This window comes from Cervus canadensis, chromosome 23, assembly GCF_019320065.1.
Source record: "Cervus canadensis isolate Bull #8, Minnesota chromosome 23, ASM1932006v1, whole genome shotgun sequence".
NCBI lineage: Eukaryota > Metazoa > Chordata > Mammalia > Artiodactyla > Cervidae > Cervus > Cervus canadensis.
In genome coordinates, this window is record NC_057408.1 from 5,252,471 (window position 1) to 5,271,054 (window position 18,584).

An 18,584-nucleotide genomic window follows, 5' to 3' on the forward strand; every position below is an offset into this window, starting at 1 on the left:
TCACTTCATGACAAATAGATGGGGAAACAATGGAAACAGTGAGAGACTTTATTTTCTTGGGCTCCAAAATCACTGAAGATGGTGACTGCAGCCATGAAATTAAGTGCTTGCTCCTTGCAAGAAAAGCTATGACCAAGCTAGACAGCACATTGAAAAGCAGAGACATTACTTTGCCAACAAAGGTCTGTGTTAGTCAAAGCTATGGTTTTTCCAGTAGTCATGTATGGATGTGAGGAGTTGGACTATAAAGAAAGCTGAGTGCCGAAGAATTGATGCTTCTGAACTGTGGTGTTGGAGAAGACTCTTGAGAGTCCCCTGAACAGCAAGGAGATCAAACCAGCCAATCCTACAGGAAATCAGTCCTGAGTATTCACTGGAAGGACTGATGCTAAAGCTGAAACTCCAATACTTTGGCCACCTAATGCAAAGAACTGACTCACTAGAAAAGACCCTGATGCTGGGAAAGATTGAAGGCAGGAGGAGAAGGGGATGACAGAGGGTGAGATGGTTGGATGGCATCACCAACTCGATGGACATGAGTTTGAGTAAACTCTGGGAGTTGGTGATGGACAGGGAGGCCTGGAGTGCTGCAGTCCATGGGGTCGCAGAGTCGGACATCACTGAGCAACTGAAGTGAACTGAATTGAGTACAAGTCAGCCACCCATCCTGTCCTTTCCCAGACCTGGGTGGCTGGCTGAGATCACACACCAACTTCCCTTCCCTTCATCAACTTCTGCTGGTAAATGAGTATAACTTAGTATTAGTGCCAAAAAAGAAAATCGAATTCCAGGGTGAGCAGCACTTCTGTAGATTAAGACGCTGTGCCCAGATCGAAGGGGACTTCGACCGCGCCTTGACAGCACCTACATACATCTCACTTTCTGATAGTCTCCGACCTCACATCTCTGCACTTGGTATTCCTTGTCCCTCCCTGGAGGACAGCCTGTCCCCACCTCCTCTGCTCTCCTCGAACTTCTAACCCTGCTGCCTCTCAGCAGATGCCCCATCTCCTCCCTCACAGGGAAGCAGGAAACCTCACATTCCTGCTCTACATTCAGACACTTATCAGACCACGACGCCTCGGACCCTCCTCAGGGAGGGAGCACCTCTCCTCCTGGTCAGCCTCCCGAGCAAACACCCCTGCCTCCTGGGGACCAGGAGCCGCCCATCTTCCCTCTCCTGGAGCCTCTCCAGCCCTCCCTCTCTCTCAGCTCCTCCTTAGGAGTTCAGACTTGCCACCTCCACCGCCTCACCTCCCATTTGCTCCTCGTGTTACCCAAGTCAGACTTCTGCCCAGACAAGTCCCTAGAAACTGCTCCAAGCAACAACTGGCTGTCACGTGCGGGCCCATCAAGGCCCTCACCCACTGCATCCCTCCTCAGCCAAAAGCTCTTGGCGTCTCCTCCTGGCCATACAACCGCAGTGTGGCCAGTGCTCTGCTGACTCCACCGTTTCTCTCCAGCTTACCTTTCACACGGTTGTCAGGGAGCCCTGCTGAAAAGTCAGTCACATCCGATTGTGTCTCTCCCCCTCTTCACTCCCTTCCATCCCCCAGACACCTTCGCTGGGCAGGTGAGGCCAAGTCTTCTGTTCTCCATGGTTCCATTTCCCACCCTCGCCGGCCACCACCATGGGCCTCGAACAAACCAGACCATCTCAGGCTCTGCAAACACGATATCCCCTGTGCCCAGGGCACCTCTCCCCTCATATGACCCCTGCTGACACAGCCGCTCTGGGGGCGCTCCCCCCTACCACCGCCCTCTCATCTCAGTGTTTCCATTTCCCCATCAGCTCGGGAGATGATCTTGTTGTTCATCCGACCCCTCAGAGGCACGCTGAAGGGAACCTGGGGTTTGTCAGGCGGATGAATGTGGGAGCCGCTTCCCCTCCATTCACCACAGGCTTCAAACTTGCTCACAGCCAGCCGCCCGGGTCTGCATCTGGAGAAACCACAAGGCCTTGGTCTTCATCCAAAATCAGCTCTCATGAGCGCAGGCTGGACCAGGTCAGGAGAGAGCAAGTATTCAGTCAACTCTCACAAGAGCAGGCTGGACCAGGTCAGGAGACAGCAGGTATTCACTCCCGAGTGCAGCCTGCTGTCTTTCTACCACCTCAACAACGACATCATAACCAGGAAGGTCCATACTCGTTGGCTCCTCGGGCTGGGCTCCATGAAACGAGAGGATCCCAGTCAACAGGGCAGAGTCTGCCTTCCTGACTCAGGCCTGACTCTGTCTCTCCGGCCTGAGACAGTGTGTCTTCACCTGCTGGAATTGCTTCTAGGGGTCAAGGTCTCATTTTCACAAAATTCCTGCTCAAATGCAAGGATGTCACTTACGAGAAAACACACACTGACGTCTCAATTCCTATCAGTCCTTGCTAGTTCGTTCCTCCAAGAGGAGGATTTATAAATCAGACTTACTACAGTACAATTTCGATACAGCAAACTGTACCCTTTAAAATGTACAGTTTCATGGCTTCTGACAAAAGCAATAGCTATTGGTTAAAAATCCATCTATTAGGATTCCTCTGGTGGTCCAGTGGTTAAGAATCCACCTGCCGATGCAGGGGGCAGGAAGATTCCACGTGCCACAGAGCAGCTAAGCTCCTGTGCCACAACTTCTGAAACCCGCTCCCCTGGGGCCCACGCTCCACAATGAGGAAGCCACTGCAGTGAGCAGCCTACACACGGCAATTAGAGAGCAGCATCGGGAGAGAAGGCCCGTGCAGGGCAACGAAGACCCGGCGCAGCCAAAAAATAAACAAACAATTTAAAAAATCTATCTGTTACTAGATGCTGTATCCGGTTACACTGAATGATTCTGATTCCCACAGCAGCTACGTCTCACAGAAAATGGTTTCCACACTGTGGGCTTGTGTCTTAGTCCTATAACTTGGGGTTCATCTGGCCTCCCCTGCAACACCCGTGACTTGGCGGCCAGTGAGGCTGCATGGGTCACACTCACAGCACTGCCCCGATCTATCTCCACGCTCTGGGCACACACCTCTGTCCCCTGGAGACTAGCAGGAAACCCCAGCTTATCCTCAGATCTCCCTTCTAAGGAGCCTCAGGGACAGGGAAGCATCTAGCAGAACCCCAGTGGCCGTGTGCGGCTCAGCACTCTTTCTGGCCTGCTGAGCCCTGCCCTTGAGGTCACTCAGCTGGCCCTGGGCCCTGGGCCCTGCCCACAGCCCTCCGTGGGCCCCTCACTCAGGCCAGGCTCTTCCCAAGTACCATCCTATCCCTCTTCACCCTTTGCTGGCTGGCAGCAAGACCCCTGTCCCTTCTCCTGAGTGCTTTCCTCTCAAGACCAGATATACAGTAGGTGCATAATATTGAGTTGGCCAAACATTTTGTAAAGGTTTTTCCATAAGACATAGAAAAACTCAAATGAACTTTTTGGCCAAACCAATACCTTCTGGGGGTTTCTCAGGAGTTTGAGTTGGATACGGTCTGAAACTTAAATCCCCTAATTTTAAAAATTTGATCCGAACAAAAGGCACCATACAGCATAAGGCAGAGACCATCCATACAGACACAGCTGGGTTTTATTTCCCCTCGGCTTCTGGAAAGTAGTACAGGCAGTGCGCACTCGGTAGGAAGACAGACAGGAAGGTGTGGGGATCCGCTGCACCGGGAATACCCAAGGCTGCAAAGTCCAGGCCTTTGTGGAGGATGCTTCCAAAACTGCTGCATGTTTGCACCCTGGTCCTCCCTGAAACCACTGCCTACTTTTCAGCCGCACTGCTAAGCCGTCCTCCACCACCCCCAGAACCACCAGCTCCCCAGCCCCGTGCAGCAATGGGCGCACCCTACTCCCGCACCGAGGGGCTTGGGTCCCCCCACCTCTGGACAGCAGCCTGAGGCCTCTCACTGTGGCGTGTCCAGTGTTCCACCACTGCAGCCTGACATTCCGGGGACACGCTCCCTTGGGCAGCGGCCCCTCTGAGAAGCTCAAACCAGGAGCCAAAACGAACCCACAAGTGACCTTGGCTTGCCTGCCAAAGGCAGGGGAGATCAGGGAAAATCGATAGGGCAGCTGCTGAATTCACAGACTCCGTCCCCCTGAGGCAGTGGGGAGTTCCTGTGAGAGGCCCGTGTAAGGAGAAAGGCCAGGCCGGGCCCCCGGGGGCTGCGGTCTGCAGCACAGTTAGCGCTTCATTGCAGAGCCAGGTCGAGCCGCCGGCTCAGAGCCTTGTCCGCCCTTGGACGTCACCGCTGGGTGAGGGAGGGAAGAGCCAGAGCCCTCCTGAGCCGGGCCTGGGGGGCTGTGCTGGTTCAGAGGCCCGGAACCAGACGGAGGACGTGGTTGGGGGTGTGGAGCTGGAGGAGGGGAGGGGAGCACACTCCCACCGAGTGTCAGAAGGGAGCTGCTGGCCGTGGACGTGGAACCGAGATGAGGGAGCGGTGCACACCGGGGTGGGGGGGCTGGAGGGCCTGGGCTGCGACGTCTGTCATGTGGCTGGTGCTGCCCGAGCAGGGACAACTGTTCTATCACCTTTATCACAACCTCATGGTGGGCGGGCGGCGAGCCAAGGCAGCCCCTGTCACCCCGAGGAAATACCTGTTCCTGAGTCTGACACCAGACCAAGTCCCCAGCTTTGAGAATGTGCTGAAAACCATCAGGTAAAAGCGTGCTGTGAATTTCAGTGTATTTTCACCCTGTCTTCCACTGTTTTCTTTTCAATCTTTCTCACTTTCAAAGGCAGTAAAAGTTTCTGGAGAAGTTTCTGGAAAGGAACTATCTGCTCCTCCCAAACCATCATGCCACAAGCCACCCTCCACAGCCCAGACATGAGAGACCAGACAGTAAGAGCAACTGGGCTTTCGATGCCGAGGCCCATGTGGCTTCTACACCTCTTGATTTAGAGTTTCCACCCCTGAAGGAGCTGGCATACATTTACCGTAATCACCAAACACCAAACCAGGAGATGTTTGGAAGACCATCAGATCCAACACCCATCAATTCATAGAGCAGAAACCCAAAGGGCAAAGCAATTGGGTGACTGATAACACATAGCTCCCCTGCCCCGCACGCCCAAGGCTGCCTAGTTCTCTCCACGCTGGCAGCTCAGGGCTCTTCTGTCATAGCACGTAGTGTCCATGACAAGCTGCGTGGGGGAAATCCACAGCTCTCACTTGCCAACAAGCCACGCGGCTCTTACCACTCACAAGCCACCTTGCATGGTAAAGACGGTCCTGGGCTCTTGACCCTCCCTCTCCGGGATGCCTATGTAGAAGTTGGGGTCCTTCCTCAGCACCTAGGAGATGTGGGGCACCAAATCCATACCACTATCACATCATGCCAATCCTTAACACCCAGCCTCTGCCAAAGACATTGCTCACCAATGTAGCAATACCTGCCAGTCATGCTCAATGTGTTACCTTCTGGTACCTTTTAGTATGCAGAATAGACACCAAGGCTTCTCCCAGCAAGCTAAAGGCTGACTAATCAGATGAAACTCCAGTCTTGAGATCTCTCTCACTTGTTCCCTTGCACCACACAGCTGTCCTCTGCCCCACAACCCCAAGCCTAGAATTGAACCGATTCAATGACATCATCAGTTTTACCTTACATTCTTCATCCAACAGGTCCAAGATGCCCAGCTTAGCTTCTATGAGGTCAATACAAGGTTGGTTATCATAGAAATCAATCAGGGTCCAGGGGATCTGCTCCTTCATGTACTCCTCCTGCTCCAGCTTGAATACGTGCTAGTGTAAGAAGTGAAAAGTCAGGTCAGTGAGCTACAGACATACCTTAATTTTCGACTCCCCTGAGCTTCAACCACATGGGTTCTGAGTCCCGGAGGATGGGATATACTCCTCAGAAAGGGTATGGGCACCAGTCACAGTCATGACTGCAGAAATAAAAAGGCCCAGTTGGGTGATCTCAGTCAATCCTAAAGGAAATCAACCCTGAATATTCATTGGGAGGACTGATGCTGAAGCTCCAGTACTTTGGCCACCTGATGCGAAGAGCCGACTCATTTGCAAAGACCCTGAGGCTGGGAAAGACGAAGGGTAGGAGGAGAAGGAAACAACAGAGGATGAGATGGTTGGATGGCATCGCCAACTCAGTGGACATGAGTTTGGGCAAATCTGGGAGACAGTGAAGGACAGGGAAGCCTGGTGTGCTGCAGTCCGTGGGGTCACAAAGAGTTGGAGACAACTGGGCAACAACAAAAGTGAGACTTACTCCCCGGTGAGCCCTTCCCTAGGACGTTCTACTACTCACCTGTCATACCTCAACCAATCGCAAGAAGCCTCACAGCTGGCTTGCGATTGGCTCAAATACCCCAGAAGCTCAAAAAGAGTGGACATCAAAGCCAAGGAGAGGATCACCGACCCTCTTGACCCAGCTGTCTCAATTCCGACCTCCATCTGAGCAGTGGGGAGTGCCTGCCTAGAGCTGGGGCACCACCAGGAAACCAAGGGCAGGTCAGGGCCGAGCTGGAGCCCACTGACCCTGGATGGAAGAGAAGTGGGCTGGGCTGTCTGTGACTCCCCCCTCCGCCCGACATCTCCGGGTCCTGAAAAAACCTACTGAGTTGAACTGCTGCTGGAGCTTCTCATTGGCGTAGTTGATACAGAACTGCTCGAAGCTGTTCACCTCAAACGTCTCAAACCTGCAGGACGGAAAGACCAAAGGACAAAGTAAGAGACATCTCCATTCACCAAAGGGATCGCTGGGACTTCAGCAAGGCGGCCCTCATCCTCTGCTCCCAAGGTTCTCGCCTTAACTCCAGCACAGAAGTACCATCTGCTCTTGAGACCACTGTCACAGGTATCAGCACAATAGTCTTATCAAATAGGAGAGTAAGAATGTATGCCTTTTCACAACTAAAAAAAGTACTGACAGCTAGAAGATTTGGAAAAAGCAGGTAAGAAAGAGAAAGTCACCCATGATTCTGTCATTCACATCAACCATGTGAACCCGCCTGCCGATACAGGAAGACATAAGAGATATGGGTTTGATCCCTGGGTCCAGAAGATCCCCTGGAGAAGGAAATGGTAACCCACTCCAGTATTCTTGCCTGGGAAATTTCATGGACAGAAGGGCCTGGAAGGCTATAGTCCACTGGGTCACAAAGAGTTGGACATGACTAAAGTGACTTAGCATGCACACATGCGTGTTTCCTCCCAGTGACTTTATTTTTGAAGAAAAGTAGAATTACATATAAAATCACACCTATATTTATCATTTAACTTCCCATTTGTTATTTAACAGTTCCCCGTGCCGCTGTTCTTCAAAGACATCAGTTCTAATATCTGCCTCGTGGACCATCCTATGGATCAGCGATGCTGCTTTCAGCCTGAGCATTGCCCAGGAGCCCAGGTGAGGGAACCAGTGTGGCCAGAATTTAGCTGATGTCCTCCTCAAGTCTGGGACGGAGCGTTTGCCCCAGAGGGATGCCTTTTTCTGATTCACACAAAGGGTCCTCCTGGGCTGGCAGTGCCCCATGCAGATGAATCGTAATGTAACCAGTCACCTATTGAAGGACATTCTGGTTCTTTCCCCAGTTTTTATCTGCTATTGCTGCTGTGACAAATATTAGATATACATCTTTGAATTCATGATTCTTAGGATGCTGTTCTAGAAGGAAAATTACCATGTCAGGATTTGTTTTCTTAAATGGCAGCAGCAGATGACCTTCCAGAAAGACGGAACCAACTGATGTTATCACCCTACCCTCACCCCAGAATCCCAGTGTATGTAAGGGTCTTGTTCTCCTAATTCTGGTTAATGAGGTTGTTTTTAAATTCAGGTTTGAGGACTTCCCTGGTGGTCCAGTGGTTAAGAATCTGCCTGCCAATACAGGGGACATGGGTTTGAGCCCTGGCCCAGGAAGATTCCACATGCCATGGGGGCAACTAAGCTTGTGCAACACATAACTGAACCTGTGCACTCCAAAGCCTGAGCTCTGCATAAGAAGAGCTGCCATGAGCTCTCCTCACCGCAGTGAGAAGCCTGCGCACAACTAGAAAGCAGCCTCCACCCGCTGCAACAAGAGAAAGCCTGTGAGCAGCAACGAAGATCCAGGGCCGCCAAAACTAAATACAAGTTTAAAAATTTTAAAACTTCTAAAAATTCATGTTTGACTTAGAGTTTATGTACAATAAGATGCACCGATTTGAAGGATATATTTCAATGAGTTTCTGATCAGTATTACACTACATGTGTCCACCATCACAATCCAGATACAGAAGATTTCTATCACCTCAATCAGCCCAAAGTTGCCTTGTGCTCCAATCAGGTCTGTCCCCACTGCCCCTCACTGGGAGTTTTAATGCATCACAGATCTTTGGTCAATAATGCAAATTAACTTTTTAAATTAATTTGACTAATTATTACATGAAAAATGTTTTTGAACTCTAATTTCTTTGACTATTGACAGAACTCAAGATTTTTCTATGGGTGTGAGTCTATGTACTAGTTGTCTGTACTTTGTGAACTGTCTGTGGTTGGTGAAGTATTTGCTGGGTTTTAACTTTAAAAATTGACTTATTTGAGCTCTTTATACTTTAGATCGTCAACATGACATCAATTGCTCAACTGAAATGTTCACAATATGGCTGGACCACTGCTGGGGAAGGGGACGAGTCTACGGAGAGGAGGGTTGGTAAAGAGATGAGACGTGGCATCGCACAGCCAGGCATGGCCCCACTGGATGCCTTGTATGCTACACTTTTGGACTTTTCCAGGAGAAATGGGGAGAACTGGCAGGATTTTAAATTAAGAAATGAAAACTGAATTTCCATCTCAGGAAAATACTGTGATTTGTGGGAAGGTGTACAAGACTGAATGCAGGACTTTGAATAAGGATTTATTATTGGAGTAATTATTTAGGGAAAATCCAGTCAGGGCATAACTTAGGCTGAGGGTAGCCAAGTTAATGGGAAGGTTCTAAAGACATTAACAAAGGCGGAGACGAGAAGACTTCAAATGACCAGTGGCATGTGGAGTGATAGTTGTGCGACTGGATGGATGTGATCACCCACCAAGCTGGGAGCATGATAACAGCATCAGCGGCTTTAACCACAATGAGCGGGGCCCCCATGCTCGCAGAGCAAGGACAGCAGGCTAAGCAGGTGAGAAAGGGCAGAAATCCAGGAGGAAGAGGAACCTTTTTCTCATTCAGGCACCAGGCTGAATGAGCTGGCAGGGAACCTGTGAATGGGCATCTATGGAGCACCAAGTTCCAGGGGCTTCATGGGCTCACTGAATACCCACAACCAACAAGAGTTGGGGTCTATCACTAATCCATCGTACTGCTGAAAAACCAAATAACCTGTCCAAAATCAGAGAGTCAGGAGACAGAAGAGCCAATATTTGAACCCAGAGAGAGATTTCTGAGAGCACATTAACTCAGAAAGGAGTAAAAGTTCCATTTAAGAAAGAAGGAAGGGGACTTCCCTGGTGGTCCAGTGGTTAAGAATCCACCTTGCAATGCAGGGGACTTGGGTTCGATACCTTGGGTCAGGGAACTAAGATCCCCCCTGGCTCAGGGCCATTAAACCCATGCATCTCAACTAAAACCTGGAGCTGCCAAATAAATATTATAAGAAGAAGAAGAAAGAGGATGCTGTGCGCCCAGGGGTATGTTGCACCCTGGGAACGTCGCCTTAGAAATCTGGATGGGCTGGGCTTGCGAAAGGATCAACATGCCTTTGGCTAGAGATTTACTGCACCCTTCCTTGGGAGAATAAAAGAAAAACCATAAAAAGAAATGGCTGGTTCAAAGTCCAAATTCTAACTTTATGCAGGATGCCCAGGTTGTTACAGGATTATATGGCTCTCAGTCATGTTCAGACGACTGTGCTTACTGCAGGTTGTTCAGCAGTGCTCTGCCAGGTGATGGGAGGGAAGGCCAGCCTCACAGAAGGTGTGCATTTAGAAGGAAGCAACATCAATGATCCATGTAACTTCTTGAACTTGTGTTCTATCACAGAAATCCTCACCAGCTCAGCAATTCTCATCTACCAAGATAATGGAATGACGTTTAATTGTGTAAGGTATGCAATAGTGCTCTATTTTGGTATCCATTTTTCAATAATGTTTTGATTATGGGCATAAACGGGGCTGCCCAGGTGGCACAGTGGTAAAGAATCAGACCCAGCTTTGATCCCTGGGTTGGGGAGATCTCCTGGAGAAGGAAATGGCAACCCATTCCAGTATTCTTGCCTGCAAAATTCCAGAGGAACCTGGTGAACTACAGTCCAAGAGATCACAAAGAGTCAGATACAACTGAGCACGCACATACATACCCATGGGCATAAATAAATGAATAAGAAGGGAGAGATGACTAGGAAAGGCTGTGGGCAAGAAGGTAACGTCCCAGAGAAGGAAGTGTCTGAGCACTTGGAGATGGGGAACGGAGGACACCAAAGAGGGACCTGGGCTCCGGACACAGGCTTCGACCTTCATAACCTTCACAGCACTGGTCCTCTCACTCTTAGAATGGGCAACTGAATTTTCTCAATCTCACATAAAATTATGCCAGCCCTTCCAAACAGATTGTACTCCCTAACCGCCGCTCCCCAGCAGAAGTGTTGGAGCCGCCCCTGATGGGTTAGGGATGGTGGTGGTGGTGGTGGTGGAGAGGCAGCACCCTAAGCAGAAGGACCTGCAAAAATAAATGTGCCAGCCATCCAACAGGGCTAGCTCAGTGCCCAGAACACATCAGGCTTCTCCACTTCCCCCTCTGATGCCCACCTCCTGTGCCCCCCCGCCCCCACCAAAATAGAAGATAAGGAAAAGCAGGAAATCATCCTGAGATCAAAGGCATCAACTGCTTGGAGACAACCACATTAAAGAACATCCTTTGGTCATGCCCATGGAAGACAAGTAATTCCAGGTCAATAAAACAGGATCAAAGATGCAAAATCCAAGCTGGAGGCAGTCCAGACCATGCAGGAGGGAGGCACTGGGTTGGCCAGCCTCTCCCTGGCTTAGGGTCCTCCCAGCCCAGATGCTGGTCCTACAGACCCAGTCATGTCTCTTAGAACCTCATTTCCTCCCCCTACAGCCCCTCTTTCTGCACCTCAAGAAAGATTGCTGATGACAGCCAAGTCATAGAGGAACTTTTAATTAATAAAACCCAGAAGGAAGATAAAAGAGCCACCCTAGCAATTGGCCAGATAACAGCACTTGGGTGCACTTGCAGAGCTTGTACCGAGCTCCAAAGATAAAGGATTTAAATATCTCCCACTCGTCATTTTTTAAAGGTTTACATTGGTAGCACTCCACAAAGAACATTCTCATTAATTTGAGATGGCCTGAAATTAGCTCACAATTTCCCTATTTCTAAGATATTATCTGGTAACAATTCCTCTGCCATCTAGGGTAATTACTGTAATGCCGGCGGCCAGAGATGAATGGATGAGGGGTTTGGGGAGCCCAGAAAATGTCTAAGATGACTGACCTCAGAAAAGGCCAGTTAGGGAGATAAGGCAACTTCTCTAAATGACATTATATTTGTAGTTATTCTTGCCATCAATAGAGATGACTTTTAAAAATAAATACAATGGATCCATTTATAGTTCACATTAAAATATCACAAAGAAATTTATATGCGAGAAGGAATTGGATTTCTCCTGTAAAATCAATGTTGAGAATATTTAGACCAGAATCCTTGGGTGGGAGGGAGGTCAAGACACAGAATAAGGCTTGATGCTGGGACCTAGGATCTGGAGTCATGGTGGTACAACTAACATTCCCACTTCCACGTTCTCCTATCTTCAAAGCAGGGCAAAGAAGTTGACAATTCTCTTCTCATTCTACCTGACTTCAGGGTGGGGTAAGGGATACAAGTGCCTCTATAAAAATAGGGTAATGTCTGTGGGAAAGTGAAACTGTAGTAAAAAAAAAAAAAAAGTCAACCTGTCACTCTGAGTTAATTATTAACCACCGCGAACAACTCCCTCCAGAGCAGAGAGGTGATGAGATGCTTTGAAGGTTGGGAAACAGTTCTTCCCCCGGGGGCACAGGGCACAGAAATTAGACTTTCTTAGCTTAGACCTGTGTTTCTACCCTTCTATCAAAGCTCAAAAGAGAAGGTATGTGGTACAGGTTAGACATAGAGGGGGGCTACTAGGGAATGATCGCTAAAAGTCAAGCAAGTCCTCTCAAGGTCTCTTTCCCTCCTGAAACCCATGAAATCTCACAAGGGCACCTTGCAGTCTGTTAGGGAGGCCAACCCTTCTGATCTCTTTACTAAACAATCCAGGGTGCTGGCTGCACCTTAGTTAGAATGGAAGGACTTCAGTCCTGCTCCTGTGTTTCTCTCTGTGTCCAGATGCCCACATTCAGGACTTGTCTTTCAGAGAGAGCAAAGTTCTAGGCACCAATCACATCTCAAGGTCAAGAACAGGTCTTCTGGAGGCTCTAAGTCCATTCTGTTTGCAGTGTGCTCCAACTCCTGCCTCTCCCCTGTGTCTGAAAATCTGACATGGGACAGGAAGACGCCCACCATATGGTAACTCTCTCCCAATCCATCAGCCAATTGTCCCAGGAACTGCAAGAGCTGCAAAAGCAAATCATGAACCCTGCCCAAAAGAGAGAGCTATTAGGAAGACCTCAGGAAACCTCAACTACTGGAGATTTGTGTGTGTTACAGGACTTTAAAGGAGGGTGAGCTCATGGGGGTGCTGGCAGGGACAGAGACAAATGGGACTTTATTGAAGCTTTAAGAGTATGTAGTGGTGTTTGGCTTCAGGCATGCTCCAAAGGGCTATGTCAGAGCAATTCTGGAAGGTTGAGCTTGACTTTCAAGCACTCAGAGTTACAAGGCTCTCCTGGGAGACTCAGAGAGTCCAAGGAGAACCCACTGCAAGAGGTGATCTGCTGGATCTGGGAACCTTAGGCTCGCTATGCATGTCTACCCTGAAGAAGACATGTCCAGGGATCTTCTGGGCTGTCCAAGGTTGGGTCACTGTTCACAGGTTGCAGGGTAAATGCAATCACTGACTTTTCCCCCTCCATCCTCCATGAAACCTTCCCCCCTTACTGAGAGGGGATAGGTTGTCTTCTCTGAATAAATCACTAAGGATCGTGAAATTATCTTTACGTCTGTTTTGAAGAGTGAGACCAAGAAAGAAAAACATAACAAAGAAACAAAGAATTTCCATCAAAATGACGAAGGCAAATGGTGAGCTTAAGAAATTTACTTAAAATATATCATTTAAGGCAACTTACGGAATGGTATAAAATATCTGCAAATCATATTTCTGAAAAGGAGTTAATATTCAAAATATATAAAGAAGTCCTATAACACAAAAACAAAAAAAGTAAATAACTTGATTTAAAAATGGGCCAAGAACTTAAAACCTTTCTCTAAGAAGATACACAAATGGCCAAGAAGCATATGAAAAGATGATCAAAATTATTAGAGAAATGCATACCAAAGCCATAATCATACCTATCAAATACATATCAAAATCACTTCACACTTATTAGGATGGCTACTATAAAAAAAAAAAAACAGAAAAGAACAAGAGCTGGCAAGGATGTAGAGAAACTGGAACCTCTGGGCATTACCAGTAAAAATGTAAAATGGTGCAGCTACTATAAAAAATAAGATGGAGTTTTCTCAAAAAACTAAAAATAGGATTACTATATTACTACATAATCCTCAAATGATTAAAAATAGGATTACTACACAATTCAGCAATCCTACTTCTGGCTATATATCTAAAGAGTTTAAAAGAAGAGATATTTGCACACCCTTCCTTGTTCATTCTAGCAGTATCGAAATATTGCCAAGAGGTAGAAGCAGCCCAAACATCCATCAGTGGATGGATAAATAAAATGTGGTACATGCATACGATTTAGTATTATTCACCTCTAAAAAGGAAGCAAATCCTGCTGCACGCTACAACATGGTTGAATCTTGAGGACATTAGGCTAAGTGAAATAAGCCAGGCACAAGAAGTTAAGTATTGTATGATTTCATTTACATGAAGTATGTAGAGTTGTCAAAATTATAGAGACAGAAAGTCCTCTCTCCTGGGGGGTGGAGGAGAGAAGACAGGAGTTGTTTAATGGGTACAGAGTTTCAGTTTTTCCAACATGAAAAAGTTCTAGAGATAAACTGCACAAAAATGCGAATATACTTGAGATTATTGAATTGTATACAAAAAGTGGTTAAGGTGGTAAATTTTATGTTGTGTGGGTTTTTAAACTACAATTTAAAATTTTTTTAACATAAATCATTAGAAAACACTGAATAGACCAGGATGCAAATTTAAAGTTAGGCTATGCCAAAAGAGACAGAGAAAGTAACCCAAGAACTGGGAAGGATATGAGATCCCAGCAAACCCACTTCCTGTTCCGGGGGCCCATGCTTCCCTCAGCATCAGGCAGGAATCTATCCTTGCCTTGCTCCAGAAGTCTCCCTGGTCAACTGTCCTCATCAAGAATGAGCTGGCCAAAGCCAAAGCCTCCTGCCACCTTGGCATTTTGAAGGCTCAGGTCAAAGACAAATAAATGTGTACCTTTCTCAAACCGGAGCCATTTATTTCTCATTGCCCCGAGGAGGGGAGAGGAACAAAGGATTATGACTGCAATTAACCAAGCCTGTAGAGGCAAATGCATGTTAATGAGACATGAAAGGAAAACCCCAGCTAAGAACGGCCTGGTCTGTCCTGTGAATTTCTATCCCTGCCTCATAAGGAAGACCCTGCAGGCAGCTTCACAGGTCCACCATCAAGGAGAGAGCTTGGCTTGGGTTGGCTAAATTGCTCTGGCTGTGGCTTGCCTTGCACTTTTTGGGAGGTGGGTCAGGACAGCGAGAGGTGGCAGGGGTGGGCAGGCTTCTACCAGGACACTGGGTGTGTGGGAGCGTCCAGAGGAGTCTGAGACCAGGGCCTCTGAGTAGGGGGCCCATTGGAGATGTGGCGGAGGCGGCCGTGGCCCATACAGTAGATTTAGGTGCTCACAGCCTTTTCTACCGTCCGAACAAACGCCCATCAGAACATCATGATAAGGCGAGACGTGTATGTGTGATGCTGGCTCACATGCCGCTTGCTTATATATACGGAAGTGAGTGTTAATTCATTCTAGCTGCAGGGTCTATAGGAACACTCTGAACATTTATAGGAAAACCTGGTATGGCTCACCTACACCACGTACAAACTGCTTCCAGGATGAGCCTGACTGATGAGCCCGAGACGCTCCAGCCAGGGAAGATCCCCTGGGGAAGGGATGGGCTACCCTCTCCAGTATTCTTGGGCTTCCCTGGTGGTTCAGCTGGTAAAGAATCTACCTGCAATGCGGGAGACCTAGGTTCGATCCCTGGGTTGGGAAAATCTCCTGGAAAAGGAAATGGCCACCCACTCCAGTATTCTGGCCTGGAGAATTCCACAGACTGTATAGTCCACGGGGTCATGAAGTTGGACACGACTGAGCGACTTTCACTTTCAGAGACAGAGAGAACCCTTTATTCCTTTCCTCTTCATCAGTGGCATTTAATGTATTCAGAATCCCACCCCTGCCCTCCTTCCCACTCTCTCCAGCTTCCACAAGCCCTCTTTTGCCCACAGGTGACAAGCAGCCGTAAGAAAATAGAAAAGCATAAGGTCATCCCAAGAGCATCTTCTGTTGCGTCATGGTGTCCCCGTACTCAGGCTGAGACACCACGCGGGAGATGGTGGGAAAGGGGGTCTCCTTCCTCTCCAGGGACTTGGGTGGGAAAATCAAAAATAAAAGATAATGCTGGAGTTTTGGGATGCCACGGAAGAATCCCTTCCCATAGCCATAGTGTTTGTAAATAAAGCCTAGCGACAGGAACGAGCTTCAGGTGGGAGGGAGGTGGTTAGAAAGGACGACAGAGCTAGTGTGTCGAGTGTGAGGCCCACTCTCAGGAAGCTGAGGACACAAGGCTCAGTGGGTTTCTGAGAGGGTGTCTTTTCTGAAGGCTTCTGAAAGACACCTGGAAGGTGTGCCAAGTCCAAAGGAAAAAAATCAGAAAGACGCCATGACTGGGAGAGGGAGAGGACTGCAAACAGCTCAGTGTAAATCTCAAACTTCCACCAAATGCCGCCATTTTCTCCCAGGTTAATAAATGATGTCACTGACCTGTTGGATCAAAAACAGTACCTCCAAGGAGGGGTTCAGGATGGGGGACACGTGTACACCCGTGGCTGATTCGTGTCGATATATGGTGAAAGCCACTACAATATTGTAAATTAGCCTCCAACTAAAATTAATTAATTAAAAAAAAAAACAGTACCTCGAGATTCAAGTCATCTGCTTTCTTGCGGTGAAGTTTTTGGTTTTAATTTCCTAAGAGTTCATTCCATACCCTCTGACCAGAAAAGAAAGCTCAAATTTATCCAATGATTTCTCGGCAGACCAGAACTGCTGAGGAGCACACATATGCGGCTTCAAGGTTGTCCGTAAGCGCTTTCTTGGCAAACAACGGCCCAGTCAGATGGGGGCGAGTTAACCCTGAACCTACCTCGCCATCCTGAACTCTGCCCACAGAGTGAGGCCCACACTGACTGAGCGGCCAGAGGAGGAACTGTGTATGGCGTCTCTCTTCCCGGGAGGAGGTGAACCACTTTCTGAATATGACCGCTTTATGACAAGGTTCGAAAAAGTAAGTTAGCTTCCAAGAAAGGATAAGGACTTTAAACAGAGAAAACAGCACAGTGCGCCTGGAAGGAAGAACCAGGGGAGGAAATGCCTGAGAGTGCCTGACCGTGGGCTCCTGCCGGGGGACCTGGTCTCACTGGAAGGCTGCCAGAAGTTCTCAGAGGAACCCAGGGCTACATGGAGATGAGGGACACAGGTGAGAAGCCAGCCCCAGAAACAGGACACAGAGTCCTGTGGATCCCCATTCATCCACCGACAAGCGCCCCTTCAAACCACAGACAAGTCTTCCCTGTGATCTACTCCTCCCCTTCTCTGTGCGCGGTCACAGGGCCTTAGAGAAAATGAACTCAGTTATAAAAACCAATAAACTAAATGGCAGGGAACTTCCCTAGCTGTCCAGTGGTTAGACTTCGCCTTCCAACGCAGGGGTTGCAGGTCTGACCCCTGGTCTGCCAGCTGAGATCCTACATACCCCAGGGCCAAAAACCAAAAGGTAAAACAGAAGCAATACTGTAACAAATTCAATGAAGACTTCAAAATGATCCACATAAAAAAAAAATCTTAAAAAAAGTAAATGGCAAATACAAACATACAATCCCAGCTTGCAAGGGCCCAGCTGACCTTCAGACTCAGAAGCACCAGGCACCCAACTCACAGAGTCACCCACCCTCACTGAGTAAGCAAAGCCTCTTGCTGGGGACCCCTTGTAAGGGGGGGAACTGTCTGTGTAAACTCAAGACTGCCAAGACAATAGGCACCTCTAACAGAACCGAGGTGACTGCAGCCATGAAATTAAAAGACGCTTACTCCTTGGAAGGAAAGTTATGACCAACCTAGATAGCATATTAAAAAGCAGAGACATTACTTTGCCGACAAAGGTCTGTCTAGTCAAGGCCATGGTTTTTCCAGTGGTCATGTATAGATGTGAGAGTTGGACTATGAAGAAAGCCGAGCACCAAAGAACTGATGCTTTTGCACTGTGGTGTTGGAGCAGACTCTTGAGAGTCCCTTGGACTGCAAGGAGATCCAACCAGTCCATTCTAAAGGAGATCAGTCCTGGGTGTTCATTGGAAGGTCTGATGTTGAAGCTGAAACTCCAATACTTTGGCCACCTGATGCAAAGAGCTGACTCATTTGAAAAGACCCTGATGTTGGGTGAGATTAAGGGCAGGAGGAGAAGGGGACGACAGAGGATGAGATGGTTGGATGGCATCATCGACTCAATGGACATGAGTTTGGGTGGGCTCTGGGAGTTGGTGATGGACAGGGAGGCCTGGCGTACTGCAGCTCATGGGGTCGCAGAGTCGGACACAACTGAGTGACTGAACTGAACTGAACAGAACCGAGGCGTGATAGTGTACATTGTATCAGGAGCGCTGCAGCCATAGTATTTCTACGTGCTATTAACAACAAGGAGTCTCCACATTAATCTTCCCACACTGAAAACTCAGGAAAAAAACCAGATTCTTGCCCAGGGAGAGTAAGAGAACCTAGTCAGATGCAGCCGCCTGACTTTCTCTGGGTCTTACATCAGAAGGCAAATGCTAAAGGGCAGTTTTCTGGAAACCCAATTACCTGAAATGCTCATGGCACAGGGATGAACCACAGAATTCAGTGCTGACAGCTGAGCAGTACGTTCCCAGGGTGCAGGGGCTCTTCTGCGAGGCTCTCCCCAGGGCAACCGGAAGGGCTGAGCCAAAGCAGCAGCAACGGAGCAGAGGAGAAGCGGGGTGTCCACAGGCACTCAGCGAGGGCCCTGCAGGGCCCCGAGAGGGAGCGTTGTCCTGTCTCCCCAGGCCATCCTCCCCTGTGCTCCTCCTCGCCTATGGGGTGGCTCTTTCCCTACCGTCCGGACCGAACTCCTGTTCCCCAAGCGGCTCCCCCACCGCCCGTGTTCTCCTCTCTCTCTGAAAGACCCAGTTCAAGCCTCACCTTCCACAGGAAGCCTGTCCTGACTGTGCCAACAAGCGTGCGCTCTTCTGCCTTGA

The 18,584-nt window shown here is 48.7% G+C and overlaps 1 protein-coding gene across 2 annotated transcripts in view; it reads right to left on the minus strand.

Moving 5' to 3' along the window:
• The window catches only part of MYO5B (myosin VB), a 337,920-nt gene that overhangs the window by 91,792 nt on the left and 227,544 nt on the right, over positions 1-18,584 (minus strand). For both annotated transcript variants that reach the window (XM_043443867.1, XM_043443866.1), the window contains exons 11-12: positions 6,547-6,628; positions 5,574-5,714 (exon numbers count right to left, since the gene is read on the minus strand). In XM_043443867.1, the coding sequence (XP_043299802.1) occupies positions 5,574-5,714; positions 6,547-6,628 (223 nt within the window). The remainder of the gene's footprint in view (positions 1-5,573; positions 5,715-6,546; positions 6,629-18,584) is intronic.